A 15373-nucleotide genomic window follows, 5' to 3' on the forward strand; every position below is an offset into this window, starting at 1 on the left:
GACGCGCCCCCGGCGGCGGCCGCGCAGCCCTGGCTCCTCGCGGGCTCGGGCGGCGGCTGCGGCGGGGCTATGGCGAGTGGCGGTGGCGGTGGCGCTGGTAACACCGGCGCAGGTGGGGGCTCGGGGCTGGGCCTGGGCCTCGGCCTGGGCCTGAGCCTAGGCATGGGTGAGGCCACCGGCGAGGCGGAGGAGGAGGCTGCCACGGCCGAGGCGGTGGGACGCCTGGCCACGGCTCTGTGGCTGCGGCTCCGCGGCTGGGAGGCGGTGCTGGCGGCAGCGCAGCGGCTGCTGGTGTGGGAGAAGCCGCTGCACAGCCTGGTCACGGCGGCCGCGCTCAACGGCCTCTTCTGGTGAGGGCCGCGGAGGAGGGGGGCGGGGCCGGGCTGCGCGGGAGAGCGGGGGCGGGAGAGCCCGGAGTACCATTCCTCTTTCTGGGGAAGATGCTTGTCCTGGGGGACTGACCCATCAGCTGGGTTTTAAAGGTCGTCATCCGCCTGGGTTGCCCCATTTCTCTGTTTTCTGGTGTCGAGTTAGGCCTGGAGGTACCCATTCCCCCATCAGTGGGCGCCTTTCCGCCTTTGCGATGGATGTGGGAGCCTCTCTCACCCACTCACCGCTGAGGTGCCTGTCTCTCCCTAAGGTTGCTGTCTTCCTCCTCCCTACGGCCCTTCTTCCTACTCAGCATCTCACTTTTGGCCTATTTTCTGTTGGATCTCTGGCAGCCTCGCTTCCTCCCTGACATTCCAGGTGAGTGTTACTTAATTCGTTCAGCAAGCCCCGTTGAGCACTTGTTTTGTGCCTGACTCACCTGGCTGGGTTGAATGGTGAGGGGAGCGTACAGCAGGCCACCTGCCTCCCAAAGCACGACTACTTCCCCAGATGGGAAATATAATTTCCCCTTTCTCAAAATTAATGTTATTGTGTGTGTAGTAGTTAAGACTGCGGACTCTGCAGCCAGATGGCCTGGGTTCCATTGCCTGCTCTCCCATTTACCCTGTATGTGACCTTGGAAAAGTCACTCGATCTCTGATTTGCATTTGCCTGTTTCCTCAACTATAAAACAGGAACTGTAAAACTTATTTCATAAGGAAGTGGAGAATAAAGGAGTGAATACACTTTATGTGCCTGTGGTAGGGCTTCATATATGGTAGGAACTATAGGAACATTAGCTCTTCCTGTGTTTTTTGTTGTCCGCATATTCACTTAATTGACATGTTGGAGTAACTAGGTGTCAGGCTGTGTGTGAGTTGTTTGGGGTGTAAACGTGAATAAGATGTCGTTCCCATTGTGGAAAAGGGTAAAGTCTAAAGAAGGAGACAGACATACAAACGACAATAACAATGTAATACTTCCTGCAAATGGCATTTCAAAAAAGCACTCTGGGACTGCAGAGGAAGGGCAGCTGTTTCTGGCTTGGGGAGTGTTTCCCAGAGCTCTACACCTCAATAACTTGTTTCCCTTTTCTCTCTAAAGCATCATCCCCAGAGGAGCCACACTCTGACAGGTGAGTGCAGGCCACCCCTTGAAGACAAATGCCCAATCCCTGTCTTGCTTTGGTGCCAGTGTCTCACCGCCACAGTGCATAGCAGTACTGCAGCTTCTGCAGGCACAGACCCCAGCATAGTGAATGCACTGGTAACAAGCTTGGTCCCAGGTTCTTGCATAGGTGTTTGTGTGCTTGCTCCTTTCAGGCAAAGGGTTGGGAGCTCTGGGCTTTGTTCCCCAGGACCCGGACGTCCTCCCTCTGGGAGGTGGGGTTGTCCACTTCCTTAGACTAAAGAGCTCATTGGCATTCTCAGAGGGATTTGAGTGCCTATTTGGAAGCTGGTGTCTGAGGCCTCCAGGGGTCGTGTCATGTCTCCCCAGTGAGGGTGCGGGGTCAGGCGCCCGGCCGCACCTGCTGAGTGTGCCCGAGTTGTGCAGATACCTGGCTGAGAGCTGGCTCACCTTCCAGATTCACCTGCAGGAGCTGCTGCAGTACAAGAGGCAGAATCCAGCTCAGGTAACCTCCCCCACATCACACAACAGTTCTCTAAGCTGTGGAGAAATAGAGGCGGGGGATGGGGAGGAGTGACTCGAACTCCCCAGCTGGAGACTGAAGGATAAGGCCTGGTGCCTTCTTGAGGCAAGATTTACAGCTAGGAGTCTGGTACAGGAGGCAGAATAAGCTTCTGCCGTTCTGACACTTTCTTGCCGAGAGAGACCAGTTTGAATTATAGGTGTTTGGCAGTGTTTATTACAAACTTCCTAGTTGGTGGTCCTGGGCATCCTCTTGACTAAACTGGATCACCGCATTCCTAGAGGGCATATGCCTCCTTCCACCAGCTGAGCAGTAATATTTCTTACCCAGATAAGTGGAGCGCATACCTCAGCCTACAGTTCTTAGATCTTGTGTTCTCCTCTGCAGTTCTGTGCTCGCGTCTGCTCTGGCTGTGCTGTGCTGGCTGTGCTGGGACACTATGTTCCGGGGATTATGATTTCCTACATTGTCTGTGAGTAGGGTCTGACCTCTCCCCTTTCCAAAGCCCTGTCTTTGTTTTCTTTCCATGGACTGACCCAGGGGCGGATGGTACACTGTCTGCCCAGTTACCCATTTACAGAGACCTCCAGGGGATGCTGTAGTATTAGTAACAGTGGAATAGTCATCTGGGGAGGGCAGTGGATGTGGGAAGAAGTTGGAACAGCCTCAGGAAGGGACTTTGTCTTCCTTCAGCCTTTTCTGTTTAAGCATCAGTTGAATGAGGGCCCTTGGGAAATAGGCTTAGGGATCTCTGAGTGGACACTCTAACCCCCAGTGCTGAGTATCCTGCTGTGGCCCCTGGTGGTTTATCATGAACTGATCCAGAGGATGTACACTCGTCTGGAGCCCCTGCTCATGCAGCTGGACTACAGCATGAAGGCGGAAGCTGATGCCCTGCATCACAAACACGACAAGAGGAGTAAGGGGATCCCATGACCCAGAAAGGGGGGAATTGGGGAGGACCTTGGCTTGTAGCTTGTGAAATGCCCTGGGATTTAGATACTTTCCATACCTTTGGCAGTGTTTGTCCCCCACCACTGTTCCTGCTTGGTCACTGCCCAGCTGTTCTTGGTTCTCTAGAGCGGCAGGGGAAGAATGCACCCCCCGGAGGTGATGAGCCACTGGCAGAGACAGAGAGTGAGAGCGAGGCAGAACTGGCTGGCTTCTCCCCAGTGGTGAGGTCCAGGGGAGGTGGGCTGGGGGAGAACTGCTCTGCTTTAGAGCAGCCACCTCTCCAGGGGGTGGGGGTTGGTGGTGGGGCAGGGATGCTCCCGGAAAGTGGGCTCTCTTACCCCCTTGCCTGTGGCGTTCATCCTGGTTCTCCTGCAGGTGGATGTGAAGAAAACAGCACTGGCTTTGGCCATTACAGACTCAGAGCTGTCAGATGAGGAGGCTTCTATTTTGGAAAGCGGTGGCTTCTCTGTATCCCGGGCAACGACTCCACAACTAACTGACGTGTCGGAGGGTATGGGAAGTCCTTTGTCCCCTCCAAGCTTCCTGTTCCCTGTTGTGGGATGCTGGCTGTGCTCTCTGGCAGTTGCCCCCATAAGTGTTTTCTGTGGGGAGCTGATCCTCTAGTTCTACTCCAGACTCCTGAAAGACCTTAATGCCTAAGGCCTGCCCCAGCATTCCATGTCTTGAGTTCTCAACCTCGAACTGATCGGCCTGTTGCAGCTACTCAGCACAGCAGGCCCATTCCTGGCCCTTTGTTTTCTGCCCAGATTTGGACCAGCAGAGCCTGCCAAGTGAGCCAGAGGAGGCCCTGACTCGGGAGCTGGGGGAGGGAGAGGAGACAGACCTGGCCCCTCCCGAAGACCTGCTGGGCTCCCTTCAGGCCCTCTCAAGGCAAGACTTGGACTTGGAGGAGGAAGAAGATGTGGCATCCAAGGAAACCTTGCTTCGGCTCTCATCCCCCCTTCACTTTGTGAACACGCACTTCAATGGGGCAGGGTCTCCCACAGATGGAGTGATGCTCTCCCCTGGAGGACCAGTGGAGACACTGAGCCCAGAGGCAGTGAGTGGTGATCTCATCACTCCACCTAGCACCCTGTCACCACTACTTTGCCTTGCTGAAAATGACCCGGCCCCTTCCCCCTCAGTACTCCCGCCTCTTCCCCAGGACTCACCCCAGCCCCTGCCTGCCCCCGAGGAGGAAGAGGCACTCACCACTGAGGACTTCGAATTGCTGGATCAGGGGGAGCTGGAGCAGCTGAATGCAGAGCTCGGGTTGGGGCCAGAGACATTCCCAGAGCCCGCTGATGCTCCACCCCTAGGGCCCAATACCCCATCTCTGGTACAGTCAGCCCAAGAGGCTCAGGCCACGGCAGAGCCATGAACCCCAGGGGAAGGAGTTGCAGGCACAGTAGGGCTTCTTGGCTAGGGATGTCACTGTTTCCTCCTTTCCCTACTGCCCTGGGGAGGAGCAATATGTGGGGAAGCTGGCTATCAGACGGAGCCAGTCCGCCCTCCACCTGCCTGCCTGCCTGCCTGCCTGCCTGCCTGCCTGCTGTCCTGGGCCTGGTACAGTACTGGGATTGGTTTTAAGCTTGTAAATAATTTTACATTTGGGTTAGTGGATGTGAACAGGGCTAGGAGAGTCCTTCCCACTTGCTTCCCTGCCTCAACTCTAGTCTCATTCCACGACGCCCCAAGCCCTGGTGGTCTGTCCCTTTCTTTTTCCTCCTATCCTCAGGGACCTGTGCTGCTCTGTCCTCGTGTCCCACTCGGTTGTTTAGTCCAGGCACTTTATCATTTTTCTCTCCTGTCCCACGCTCCTCTCTGCTTTATTTCCCTGCTGTGTCCTGTCCTTAGCAGCTCGATCCCCACTCTTTGCCAGCTCCTCCTTCCCAGCAGGCCCCGGCTAAGCTTTAGGGAGGCTCCTGTCTGGGAGGTGCAGACGAAGCCCGGGGTGGTGGGTCAGGTCAGTAGTTACGCACTTAGTCGCTGTAGCCCGTGTAACCTCCACTGCACCTTTGCCCTGGTTCATCCCAGCCTTTCCCAATGCAGGATGGGAGCAGGGATCCCACAGCACACGCGCCAGCACGACGTTAGTGAGCAGGAGCTCTGTCTTGTGGGGCGAGGGGCTTTCTTAACTACCTTAGGGAGGAATAAGGAGACCTGCTTCTCTGGGCCATGGTCCAAGTGTGGTGGGACCCCCTACTAGGGTCAGGAAGTGGACAGTAACATCTGTGCAGGTGTGGACTGGAACAATAAAGTATTGATGGCTAGAACTGCTGCTGCCTGCCTGCCTCACTGTGAGCTATCTCCCTCACTCTGTGCTCTGCCCTTATTTCGTTGTCCCCCATCTTGCTCCTGGCTGTTTATTTACCTTCGTGCAAAACAAGGCAAGAAGCAAGGATAACCCTGACATAACCTGCCCTTAGCCATGTTCTCTGATGGTGTGATATGCTTGGTGAGATGGAGCACGTACAAATAAATTGTATGCAGAAGGAAATTGCTTTGGCTTCCCAGTCAGTAGAAATTTGGGATCATAACAATTGTTTTCTACAGTGTTGCCCACAACCTTAACACTGTTTTCTTAAGAAGTCCTTACCCATCTACATGCTGACAATTAACTCCTTTGGTCCTCATTTATCTATCCTGGGAGAACCAAACAAGCAGGACCTATACCTGTATTAAAACTGATTCCAGGCCCAGGAACATTAAAGAGATGGTGTCCAGTGCTAATTGAATGCAGGATATGTGCTTGGCACTCCTCTAGGTGATTTATATTAACTCATGTTTTTCTCTCATCACCCTGAGATAATAGATACTGTTATTTCATTTTACAGATGTTGACTTTCACAAGGCCACGGCCTTAGTACATGGTGGAGCCAGAATCCAAACCCAAGCAGTTTGGCTCCAGCAATCACCCTGGAACAGGAAGCCCCTGTCCATTAATAGGGCGTGAATGGGAAGATGCTCAGGGCGTGGGAATGATAGAGAACCAATCTGCGTACTATCTCAGCTTCACAAAGAGTGGTCTCTTAACAATCCTTGCTCTTTGGGGGAGAACAACGTTAAAGGAAAGCCCAGAACTGGGCAGATGGCCTTTTTTATGAGTTCACATCCTCGGCCTTCAGCTGGAGACACCATATGGCAATGCTGTCTGGCTTTTTGAGGTTGACTTCTATGCTGCATCTCTCTTAAGCGTGTGAGAAATTTTTCTTTTCCATTTGTTTTACATTTGCCTGAAAGACTCAGGGTTTCAATGGCCCTCCCTGTCTTTTGTCACTGAAGGAATAAGAACTTGTAATCATCTAGAAATTTCTGAAGAGAATGAGAAAACAGTTATAATCATCAAACAGGCAATTCAGGAAAAGTAGAATTAATCAGAAAAACAATGGCTGCCGTCTGCCCCACCCATAAACTATTTCCTTGTTAAACTTGCAGCTTGAAGATAGAGCCAGAAGCCTGTAGTTGGGTCAAAACATTAACCATATGTTTGGAGTTCCAGGAGAGTCCATTCTTGACACTTGCCTTGGTCTGATGGTTGCTATATGTTTGTCTACAACTTTTTATTATCAGGTATCCTGGCCATTTCCTGCCCCAGGATGAAAGAGACAAGAAGAAAGTTTTTCATATGAGTGAAAGAAAAATGAGCAGAAATGTGAAACCTACAGTTAGGCTAAAGAAAAAAACGAAGTACAGGCTGGGGGGAAAAGGGTTGGTTACATGTTTATGTTTGCAGGGGGATGGCAGTGCACTTTAGTTAACTACACATTCAAACAGCTAATAGTGTAATGTTGCTGCTCCTAAACTTAATTTTAGGCTGCACTACTGGAAAGAATATAATACCTAGAGTGTACTGTGCACAAGTTAGACTACTTCCGGAGGATGGCTTGCTATGCTTGTGGACAAGTTGGCAAATAGCAGAGTGCCCAGAAGAGGATCACCAGAGATGAAGGCTGAAAATGTCATCACATGGAGCGTATGGGGAACTGTGAAGTAACAATGTTCAAGCCAAGAAGGGAATGCTGAAGTAAGTCACATTAGCTGCCGTCAAACTTTGCAGGGTTATCTGTAGCACTGCAGAGGGCAGAAATTAAATCTTTGAGAAGAGTTTGATTAATAATAATGTAGGCAGAATTTGTTTTTCTGGTCAGGGATATTGCAAAACAGATTTAAATGATCTTTAAAAGTACAAAGATCAAGGACAGAGAGTATAAGAATTTTCCATCATGCAAGGACAATATATCACCATGTTGTTTTGCTTTTCGTGTCCAACTAAAGTCTCTTGGACTTCCTCCTCCTCCCTTAAATGTTGGTTTTTCACTGGGTCTATTACTGGCTCACTTTTTCTTTGCAGTCTGCCTGGGCAATTTCACTTGTTCACCCATTTAGTTTCCACTCATATGCTGATGACTTCTAAGTCTTAGCTCTTTTCCCAGAACTTCCGACTAAGCATCTCCACTGGAATGTCCCACGAGCACCTTCTGCTCAACATAACAAAAACTGAACCCATGCTCTTTCCACTCTGCATTCCACCCCACTACTCCCCTACACAGATAGGCTTTTTCTGTGTTTACTATCATGCTTGTCGTCACCACCAACTCTGAAGGCCTGCTTTTCTCTCATCCCACACCCAGTCAATCCCGGGTTGCTGCTAATTTGATGTCCTAATTATTTCTTCATTCACCCCCCTCACAGCCCTGATTCACAGCCTCCTCATCTCTCACCTGGCCCAATGCAACAGCTGCCCTGCCCACACTCTTGTCCCCCACCGAAATTTATGCCCAAAAAAGTAGCTAAATAAGTTAAAAATACAAATTGGATGAGCTTTCTGCTATTTAATAGTAATCAAGGCTCTCCTCCTACAAGGTATCATTCAAGCTTCCTGATATGGTTAACAAGCCTTCTGAGGGACTTCCCTGGTGGCTCAGTGGGTAAGACTGCGCTCCCAATGCAGGAGGCCCAGTTTTGATCCCTGGTCTGGGAACTAGATCCCACGTGCATGCCGCAACTAAGAGTTCGCATGCCACAACTAATACCCAACACAACCAAATAAATAAATATTTAAGAAAATAATTTCAATTAATTTATGAAAAAAAAAGAAGCCTTCTGAGATCTGCCCTTGCCCTGTCTTGCTTTTTACACTACAGCATCAAACCCCAGACAAATTCTTTCCTTGGCTCAGCTGCACTGCCCTCCTCCACCCCTGCTCTACACCCACACCCCTCATCCCTCCAGTTGCTAAACATTTCACTTGTCTTTTAAGATGTACTTCAGACCACGTTCCATTTTCGAAGCCTTCCCTGATGTTCCACATCACCCACCCACCCCCCCCACAGCAGACCTGCTCTCCTAGTGCTCCCTCAGTATACTGCTGTTTTTCCACATATCATGGAGAATCTTCATATGAGTACGGTGTATGGAGTACAGAGGTGTATGTGTATATGGATAGATAGCTGTTGACAAGAGGCCTCAGTTCCTCATCACACTGACCTCTTCCTATGGCTGCTTGAGTGTCATCACGACATGACAGCTCCTTCCCTAGAGCAAGTGGTCCAAGAGAGAGCAAGAAGAAAGCCATAGTGCTTTTTATGACCTAGTGTCAAAAGTCACACTCTATCACTTCCACCGTACTCTATACATTAGAAGCAAGTCACTGAGTCCAGCCCAAGCTCTTTAAGGGAAAAGTAGAAAAAAATTTGTGGACTTTTTATTTTGGCTGCACCGCTTGTGGATCTTACTTCCCTGACTAGGAATTGAACCCGGGTCACGGCAGTGAAACCACTAGTTCTAATCACTAGACCACCAGGGAATTCCCTTGTGGACATATTTTAAAACCACGACACCAAGCTTATCTGGAAATTATATTCAAGAATTTGGACTGGCAATCTACCCATTATAAAAAATAAAGACAATGTATCAACACATGGAAAATGAACAAATTTAGTAATAATGAATAATATACACAGTTAAACAACTAACAATACACATATGTTAGATTATTTAGTATATGTTAGTCGTAGATCTAAGTGCTTTACATGTATCATTTTTGTAATCTTCACCATCATGTTTGGATGTAAGACCCCTTCCCCATTTTACAGATGAGGAAATTGAGGCTTAGTGAGGTAAAATGGCTTGCCCAAAGTGTGAGGGCTTCTCATTGCAATGGCTTCTCTTGTTGAGGAGCACGGGCTCTAGGTGTGCAGGCTTCAGTAGTTGTGGCATGTGGGCTTCAGTAGTTGTGGCTCGCGGGCTCTAGAGCACAGGCTCAGTAGTTTTGGCCCACAGGCTTAGTTGCTCCGCGGCATGTAGGATCTTCCCGGACCAGGGCTCGAACCCATCCGTGTCCCCTGTGTTGGCAGGTGGATTCTTAGCCACTGCGCCACCAGGGAAGCCCCTTGAGCCAGATAATTATTTGTTGGTGGTGATAGGGGCTGTCCTGTTCATTGTTGAATGTTTAGCTGCATCTTCCTTGGCCTCCACCCATTAGATGCCAGTAGCACCCTCTCCCCCACTATCCCCTTCCCCTTCTGGACATTGAACAACTACAGGGTAGAGGCCATAAGTTATTCACCTCTATGCCCAGGGCCTTGTATAACATCTGACAAGACTTGGTCAATATTTAGTGGGTTGAATCAGATACATGTGAAATCACTGTGTAACCTATAAAATCATATGAATTTGAACTATGCGCCTAAACTAGGTCTATAATTAATCCACAGGAGAGCTAGGGCACTTCAGGACAAGTGACTGAATATTGTCACAAAGATTGTATATCACGTACCTGAGAAAGCAAGGCAGACCTCAATGAAGGCAGAGCCATGCTGGTCTTCTGATCTCCTGGGGTCTGAAGTCAGTTCCAATCAAAGAGCTTCCACACCTGGTTATTTAAATAGTAATATTTAGATATTTAAATAGTACCTTGCTCTGAAAGGGTGTTTGATTATTGATAACCCATGGAGAGATTTGGGATTTTCCACACTCTGAGAAAACCACCACTTAGTATTCTTCTTTTCAGTTGCTGAGGAGGTTATTGAGTCGATTTGGGGGAGGCAATGTTGTATAATGAAAGAACATGGCACTTAAGGCAATGCACAAACCTGGGTCCAGATCCCATCTCCAAAAGCAAGTAACTTCATCTCTCTCAATCTCAGTTTTCTTATCTTCAAAAGGGGAATACATAATATCCACTTCAAAAGGTTTTCATGGGGGATTAAATAAACTAAGAGATGAGTAATAGTAGGACAGGACAGTTAGCAAAACGGTTTTTCTTTCCCTTTCAGTATGCACTGTTTCTCTAAGAGTCATTTGAGGAGGAGGAAAACCACTAAACTAAACAGATATCATTAAACTAATATTTGATTAGAATTGGGCCCGAGACATCCTTGCTGGCATCCTCATGTTGACCTTGTCTGCTTTAAACCTGCTGAAGCTGAGATAAGAGGTGTCTGGCCGTGACTGCACCTGCTGATTTGTAGAGGAGCCCATTTCTCCTTTTCCTGTGGGAGGCTGCAGCTCAGCTTCCCACAGCTGAAGCACAAAGCTGCTTAGCAGGTCTGCGTGTGCTTTGTTGGTCTACAATAAAAGAGACTTAAGCAATGCTCAATTGCTAGTTGGTATCTTCTGACACAGCTTGTTCAATGTGGAAAGTGTTACTGGATTTCTCTCAATGTTCTTTATTCCCTTGTTCGGAAGCAAGGAACCTACATCCACACTATGTAGCAGGAGGTAGTGGCTTTGGTCTGTTCATCATCCTTTTGCATCGTGGGAAGCTCCTAGGCTGCTGATCAGCATGCATAGCTTAATCTGGACTATTACCCATCAGTCAGGAAAAGTTTTGCCTGAGACAAGGGAGACTGTGAGGGCTTTGTTCTCTCTTGTGGTCTTTGGGGTGTCTGACAGTTAAAACATTCTGGCTCATGTTCAAGAGAGAACTTCCAAGATTTTATTTTTAGGGTTCTGTAAGCTTTTGGTTATCTGAGCATTTGTGGAGTGGGAGCGGGGAAAGAGGCAGTGTTTCTCTTTGTTTAGTCTGTTCCACACAAGGTTCCAAAAAACTGGAAGCCTACCACTCTAAAGCCATGAATGTAGAGAGGAAAAAAATGAATAAATAAAATTCTTAAAATGAAATGATTATAGTTTAACATGAAAAAATATTTAAAATCAGACAGCTATATATTAAAACAAAATAAAAGGATTTATAAAGCCCTGGAAGTAATTTAAAATTAAAAGCAAGTAAACAAAAATAAATAAATAAAGATAAAAACAAGTAAACAGAATATTAATGTGCAGAATATAATATCACTGTATCAGGAGTCTTTCCAGAGCTGTGAGGGGAGGATCTCTAAAGTTGATTGGGAAACTCAGTGATCATTCCACTGCTACCACCAGAGCCACCATCATATGTTGACGATACACCAGCAAAAAGTTCCATCTGGGTGAATCAAATGTTCACTTTTATTTAGATGAGCTGCCACAACAGGTTTATCACAAAGGAAGCTTTGGGTTGCAAAATGTAGAAAACATTGCTAACAAGGACATTTATTCTCTTACATAACAAGAAGCCAGATGTGGTATCCCCGGGTTGGTTAATTTATCAGTGACCCTGGATCTTTTCCATCTTTCTTCTCTGCCATCTTCAGCATGTTGGCTCTGCTTGGCTCCACTCATGGTTACAAAATAGCTGCCTGAGTGCTAGATGTCACAGGTAATGTCCAGAGCAGAAATATTATAAATTCTCATTCAAATAGACTATATGCACATATAAATCATTCATGAGGGAACTGATAATACAAAAAATTGGTTCTCTGAGTGTTTTCAGGAAAAAAATGTATACATATCAGAATGAAAAAAATTACTAGGTTATATACTAAACTGATTAACATTCCACAGGGCTAAAAAGTAACAACTTTTAGGTTAATGTTTCTTCAAGGCTATACAAGAACAACACCTTATCAATTTCTACAGGTTAATGTTACAGAACTGTAACCTCTGTGCTTTTATCAGTAGTGGATTGTTAATCAAATATACTGTGACAACAGTTATATTCCCAGGAGTATCAGGTGAAGGTCAAGTTGGATTATTAGGAAAACTCTAGCATTATATTAAAAAAAGAATGATCATCATTTTTTGTCTTCTTTATTTATTTTTTGAAAGTCTTTATCTTTTTAGGTCTAATTTATTATTATTTTTTTGGCCACGTGGCTTGTGGGATCTTAATTTGGGCCCTCGGCAGTGAAAGCCCAGAGTCCTGACTACTGGACCACCAGAGAATTCCCCATTTTTGTCTTCTTTAAACTTTGGGATAAATTTTTCTTTCAGATACAAATTGTTTTACATGCCTTAACAAAGGGGAAGTTTTGATGGCTTAGAGAATTTGGGTTTTTTCCCAAACTGAAGGTTGTAGCCCCTTAATGGGATGGTGGATGGAAATCAATGTAGTGTATGGCAACCAGCATTTTTAAAAAATGAAATATAATAGAATATCAAAGTGTATCAAAAATAATAAGGTCAATTCCCTGGTGGCGCAGAGGTTAAGAATCCACCTGCCAACGCAGGGTACACAGGTTCGAGCCCTGGTCCATGAAGATCCCACATGCCGCGGAGCAACTAAGCCAGTGCGCCACAACTACTGAGCCTGTGCTCTAGAGCCCGCGAGCCACAACTACTGAAGCCCTTGCGCCTAGAGCCCGTGCTCCGCAACAAGAGAAGCCACCGCAATGAGAAGCCCGCGCACTGCAAGGAAGGGTAGCCCCCGCTCGCCACAACTAAAGAAAGCCTGAGCCCAGCAACAAAGACCCAACACAGCCAAAGATAAATAATAGATAAATTAATTAAAAAAAAAATAAGGTCAAGTATCAGGCATGTATGTGTGTGTTTGCGTGTGTGTGTGTTGGGTTATCAAATGTATTTCCTATTGTGAGTAATGATTAAAAAGTTTGAAAAACATTGACTTAGACCATTTAAGACTCATCCTAGGAGCTGCAAAGGGACCTATGCAAAAAAAACTACTTGGAAAAAGATGATTAAAATCAGAGTTTTGTCCTCAAGGAGGGAGCTGGGGAATGGCTATTGGGTAGAGTGGGCTACAATCGAAGACTGACCAGGTGGTGCTTGGTCCTGTTGTTCTCATCCTCCAACCCCCTGAGCTAAGAGACATGCCTTACACCATTCTGGCTGCTGTGTGCCTTTAAGTGACCCACCACCTGCTTCATTACTTCAAGCTCAGGACGGCCCAAATACCATAAAAGTCATCCTTTATTTCCTTTTGTGACACTAGTTGTCCCCCAAATATCTGTTCTCCTTCACTGACATAATAATTGAAATTTTATCTGGACACATAGCCACCCAGCTAAAGACTACATTTCCCAGCTTCCCTGGAGTTGGGTATGATCATGTGACTAAGTTAATGATTTATACAATTATAGCTGGTCTATACAATGTTCACAGAAGTGATGTATGCAAATTCAAGGTCACTGAATGGCGGGGGTGGGGCGGGTGGAGGGGATGCCTTCTTTTTCTTCTCCCTCATTCTGCTGCCTAGAACAAGGACTCATTTGGTACCATGTAGACAAAGGCAACACCTTAATGATGGTGAAGCAACAAAATAGGAGGTGTCCAAGTCCCCGACAGGTGCTATCATACCAGCCAGCCCTGGATAATTACATAAGCAAGAAATTAAACTTCTTTCTTGTTTATGCCACTGTTTCTGAGTCACTGTTATGGCAGCTTAACCTATATCCTACCCAATACCCTCTTCTTATACATTGTTAGTAGAAAATGGTGCAAGTTTGAAGTGCTAAGGTACATAGACATTTGACACATCTGATTTTAAGTGTGTGAACTTTAAACCGTACTCCCAGACAGTGCCTGTTTGTCTTCATATCTGGGCTCCAAAACCCAGCAGGGTGAGGATTAGATTGAAGGTCAGAGGAAAAACAGTTCTTGCCTGTGACCTGTGCTGCTTAGATTAAGCCATATGAAATTGCTGTTTTTGTAAATTAAAAAAAAAAGTCAACTATTAGCAATTTCATATGTTTAAATCTGACAGAACTGATGCTGGATTCCACAGATATGGAGTCTTGGAACTCACAAATAGCAAGCTTTTCAACAACTGTCCTTTCTGAAGGGCCTAGGCCAAAAGCTGAATCCCTATGGCAGAGGACGCTCAGGTGCATACCCGGATCAAGAGTCTCCTGCATGTCAATAGCCTGACTTCTGGGTGTGATAAGAGAGTCTGACAAAGCCTTGGGAAATATCTTGAATCTAATGGGATAACTTATAACTATCTTAAAAGGGACAAAGTGAAACTAATGAAATAAAGGCAGTAAGCCACAGTTTTGTTGGGGGGGTGTAGACTTTGGGAAGAGGCAAAAGAGGTAATGATATGATTTAAACCCATGTGTGTAAGCTACAAAATCAATCTCTTTTTATGGGGCTGTGTCCCATCAGTCATAGTATTGCAGATAACAATCTCTTCCTGTCCCTCAGTCAGTATGACAGTATGGTAGTATGGCAGATGGCAAGCCCATAGCTTGTATGTTACAGATCCAATGGTCTTATGAACACTGATTTTTTTGGCCTCGATTCCAAATTCCCAGGAAAGAATCTGATTGGCCAAATATAGCAGATGCTCCTGGTGCCCTGTGCCTCGTCTGCTTGGCACATCTTGGACTTCAGCTGTCGCTGTGGACAGCTCCTATGAGCCCAGATGCCTTCCCACCTCCAAGCTGAGCCAGCTTCAGTATTTCTGCCTCAGGGCTTTTCCCAAAGCCCATCGTAGCTCAGTCAGCTTGCACACAGCTTGTACGGGTTGGCTGTGCAAGGTGGACATGGGGGACTTATCACTCCCAGGAGAAACCCCCAACTTACAGAAGACAGGAGTCAGCCCAGCCTCCTGTTCTTTAGAAGGACGATTCTGAGGTGTATTTTACATGCTTCCTCCTAGGGCTCCCAGTGGAATTGGGAACCACAGTAGTAACCAGTTCAATAACACACTTTATTAGTTTTCCTTCCTTCCCTGTCTCCCTCCTTCCTGCTCTCTTACTCTGGCTAGGATTACCTCCTACATGAATTATCTGCACCCAAATCCTTGTCTCAGGTTATGCTTTTGGGAAACACAAACTTAGATACCCAGTGTGGGTCAGATGACCACTCCCAGACCAATCATCTTTTGCAGAAACATGGCTGCCCAGGGCCTACCCCAGGGTGTGAGGATGGGTTGAGGGAAGGAGCTGACAAAATTTCCCTGCAAGATTGGCCAAAGGTGTCCCATACACTCACTGAATGTTGGGCTGAACTTTTGCATAGAGGTAGGTCGAGGTGTTTCCCACAGATAAAGTCACAATTTTTTCTCTGAGGAAATTTCCTGGCGGTCCAGTGGTTAGGACTCAGTGCTCTCAC

General features: G+C 47.0%; 1 protein-coding gene across 1 annotated transcript; it reads left to right on the plus strand.

Moving 5' to 3' along the window:
* Positions 1–60: 60 nt before the first annotated feature.
* Positions 61–5250, plus strand: RETREG2 (reticulophagy regulator family member 2). Its single transcript, XM_082466605.1, has 9 exons — positions 61–350; positions 641–747; positions 1474–1504; positions 1867–2002; positions 2408–2492; positions 2796–2939; positions 3101–3195; positions 3350–3485; positions 3742–5250. The coding sequence occupies exons 1-9, from the start codon at positions 70–72 to the stop codon at positions 4353–4355; spliced, it is 1629 nt and encodes a 542-aa protein (XP_082322731.1). The 5' UTR covers positions 61–69; the 3' UTR covers positions 4356–5250.
* The last annotated feature ends 10123 nt before the right edge of the window (positions 5251–15373 follow it).

The sequence above is a fragment of the Balaenoptera physalus genome (assembly GCF_965194825.1).
Source record: "Balaenoptera physalus genome assembly, chromosome: 6".
NCBI lineage: Eukaryota > Metazoa > Chordata > Mammalia > Artiodactyla > Balaenopteridae > Balaenoptera > Balaenoptera physalus.

Coding starts and splice junctions, on each gene's coding strand:
- RETREG2 (XM_082466605.1), top strand. CDS start 70: ATGGCGAGTGGCGGTGGCGGTGGCGCTGGTAACACCGGCGCAGGTGGG. Junction 2,940..3,100: donor TCACAAACACGACAAGAGGA/GTAAGGGGATCC, acceptor TTGGTTCTCTAG/AGCGGCAGGGGAAGAATGCA. Junction 3,486..3,741: donor ACTAACTGACGTGTCGGAGG/GTATGGGAAGTC, acceptor TTTTCTGCCCAG/ATTTGGACCAGCAGAGCCTG.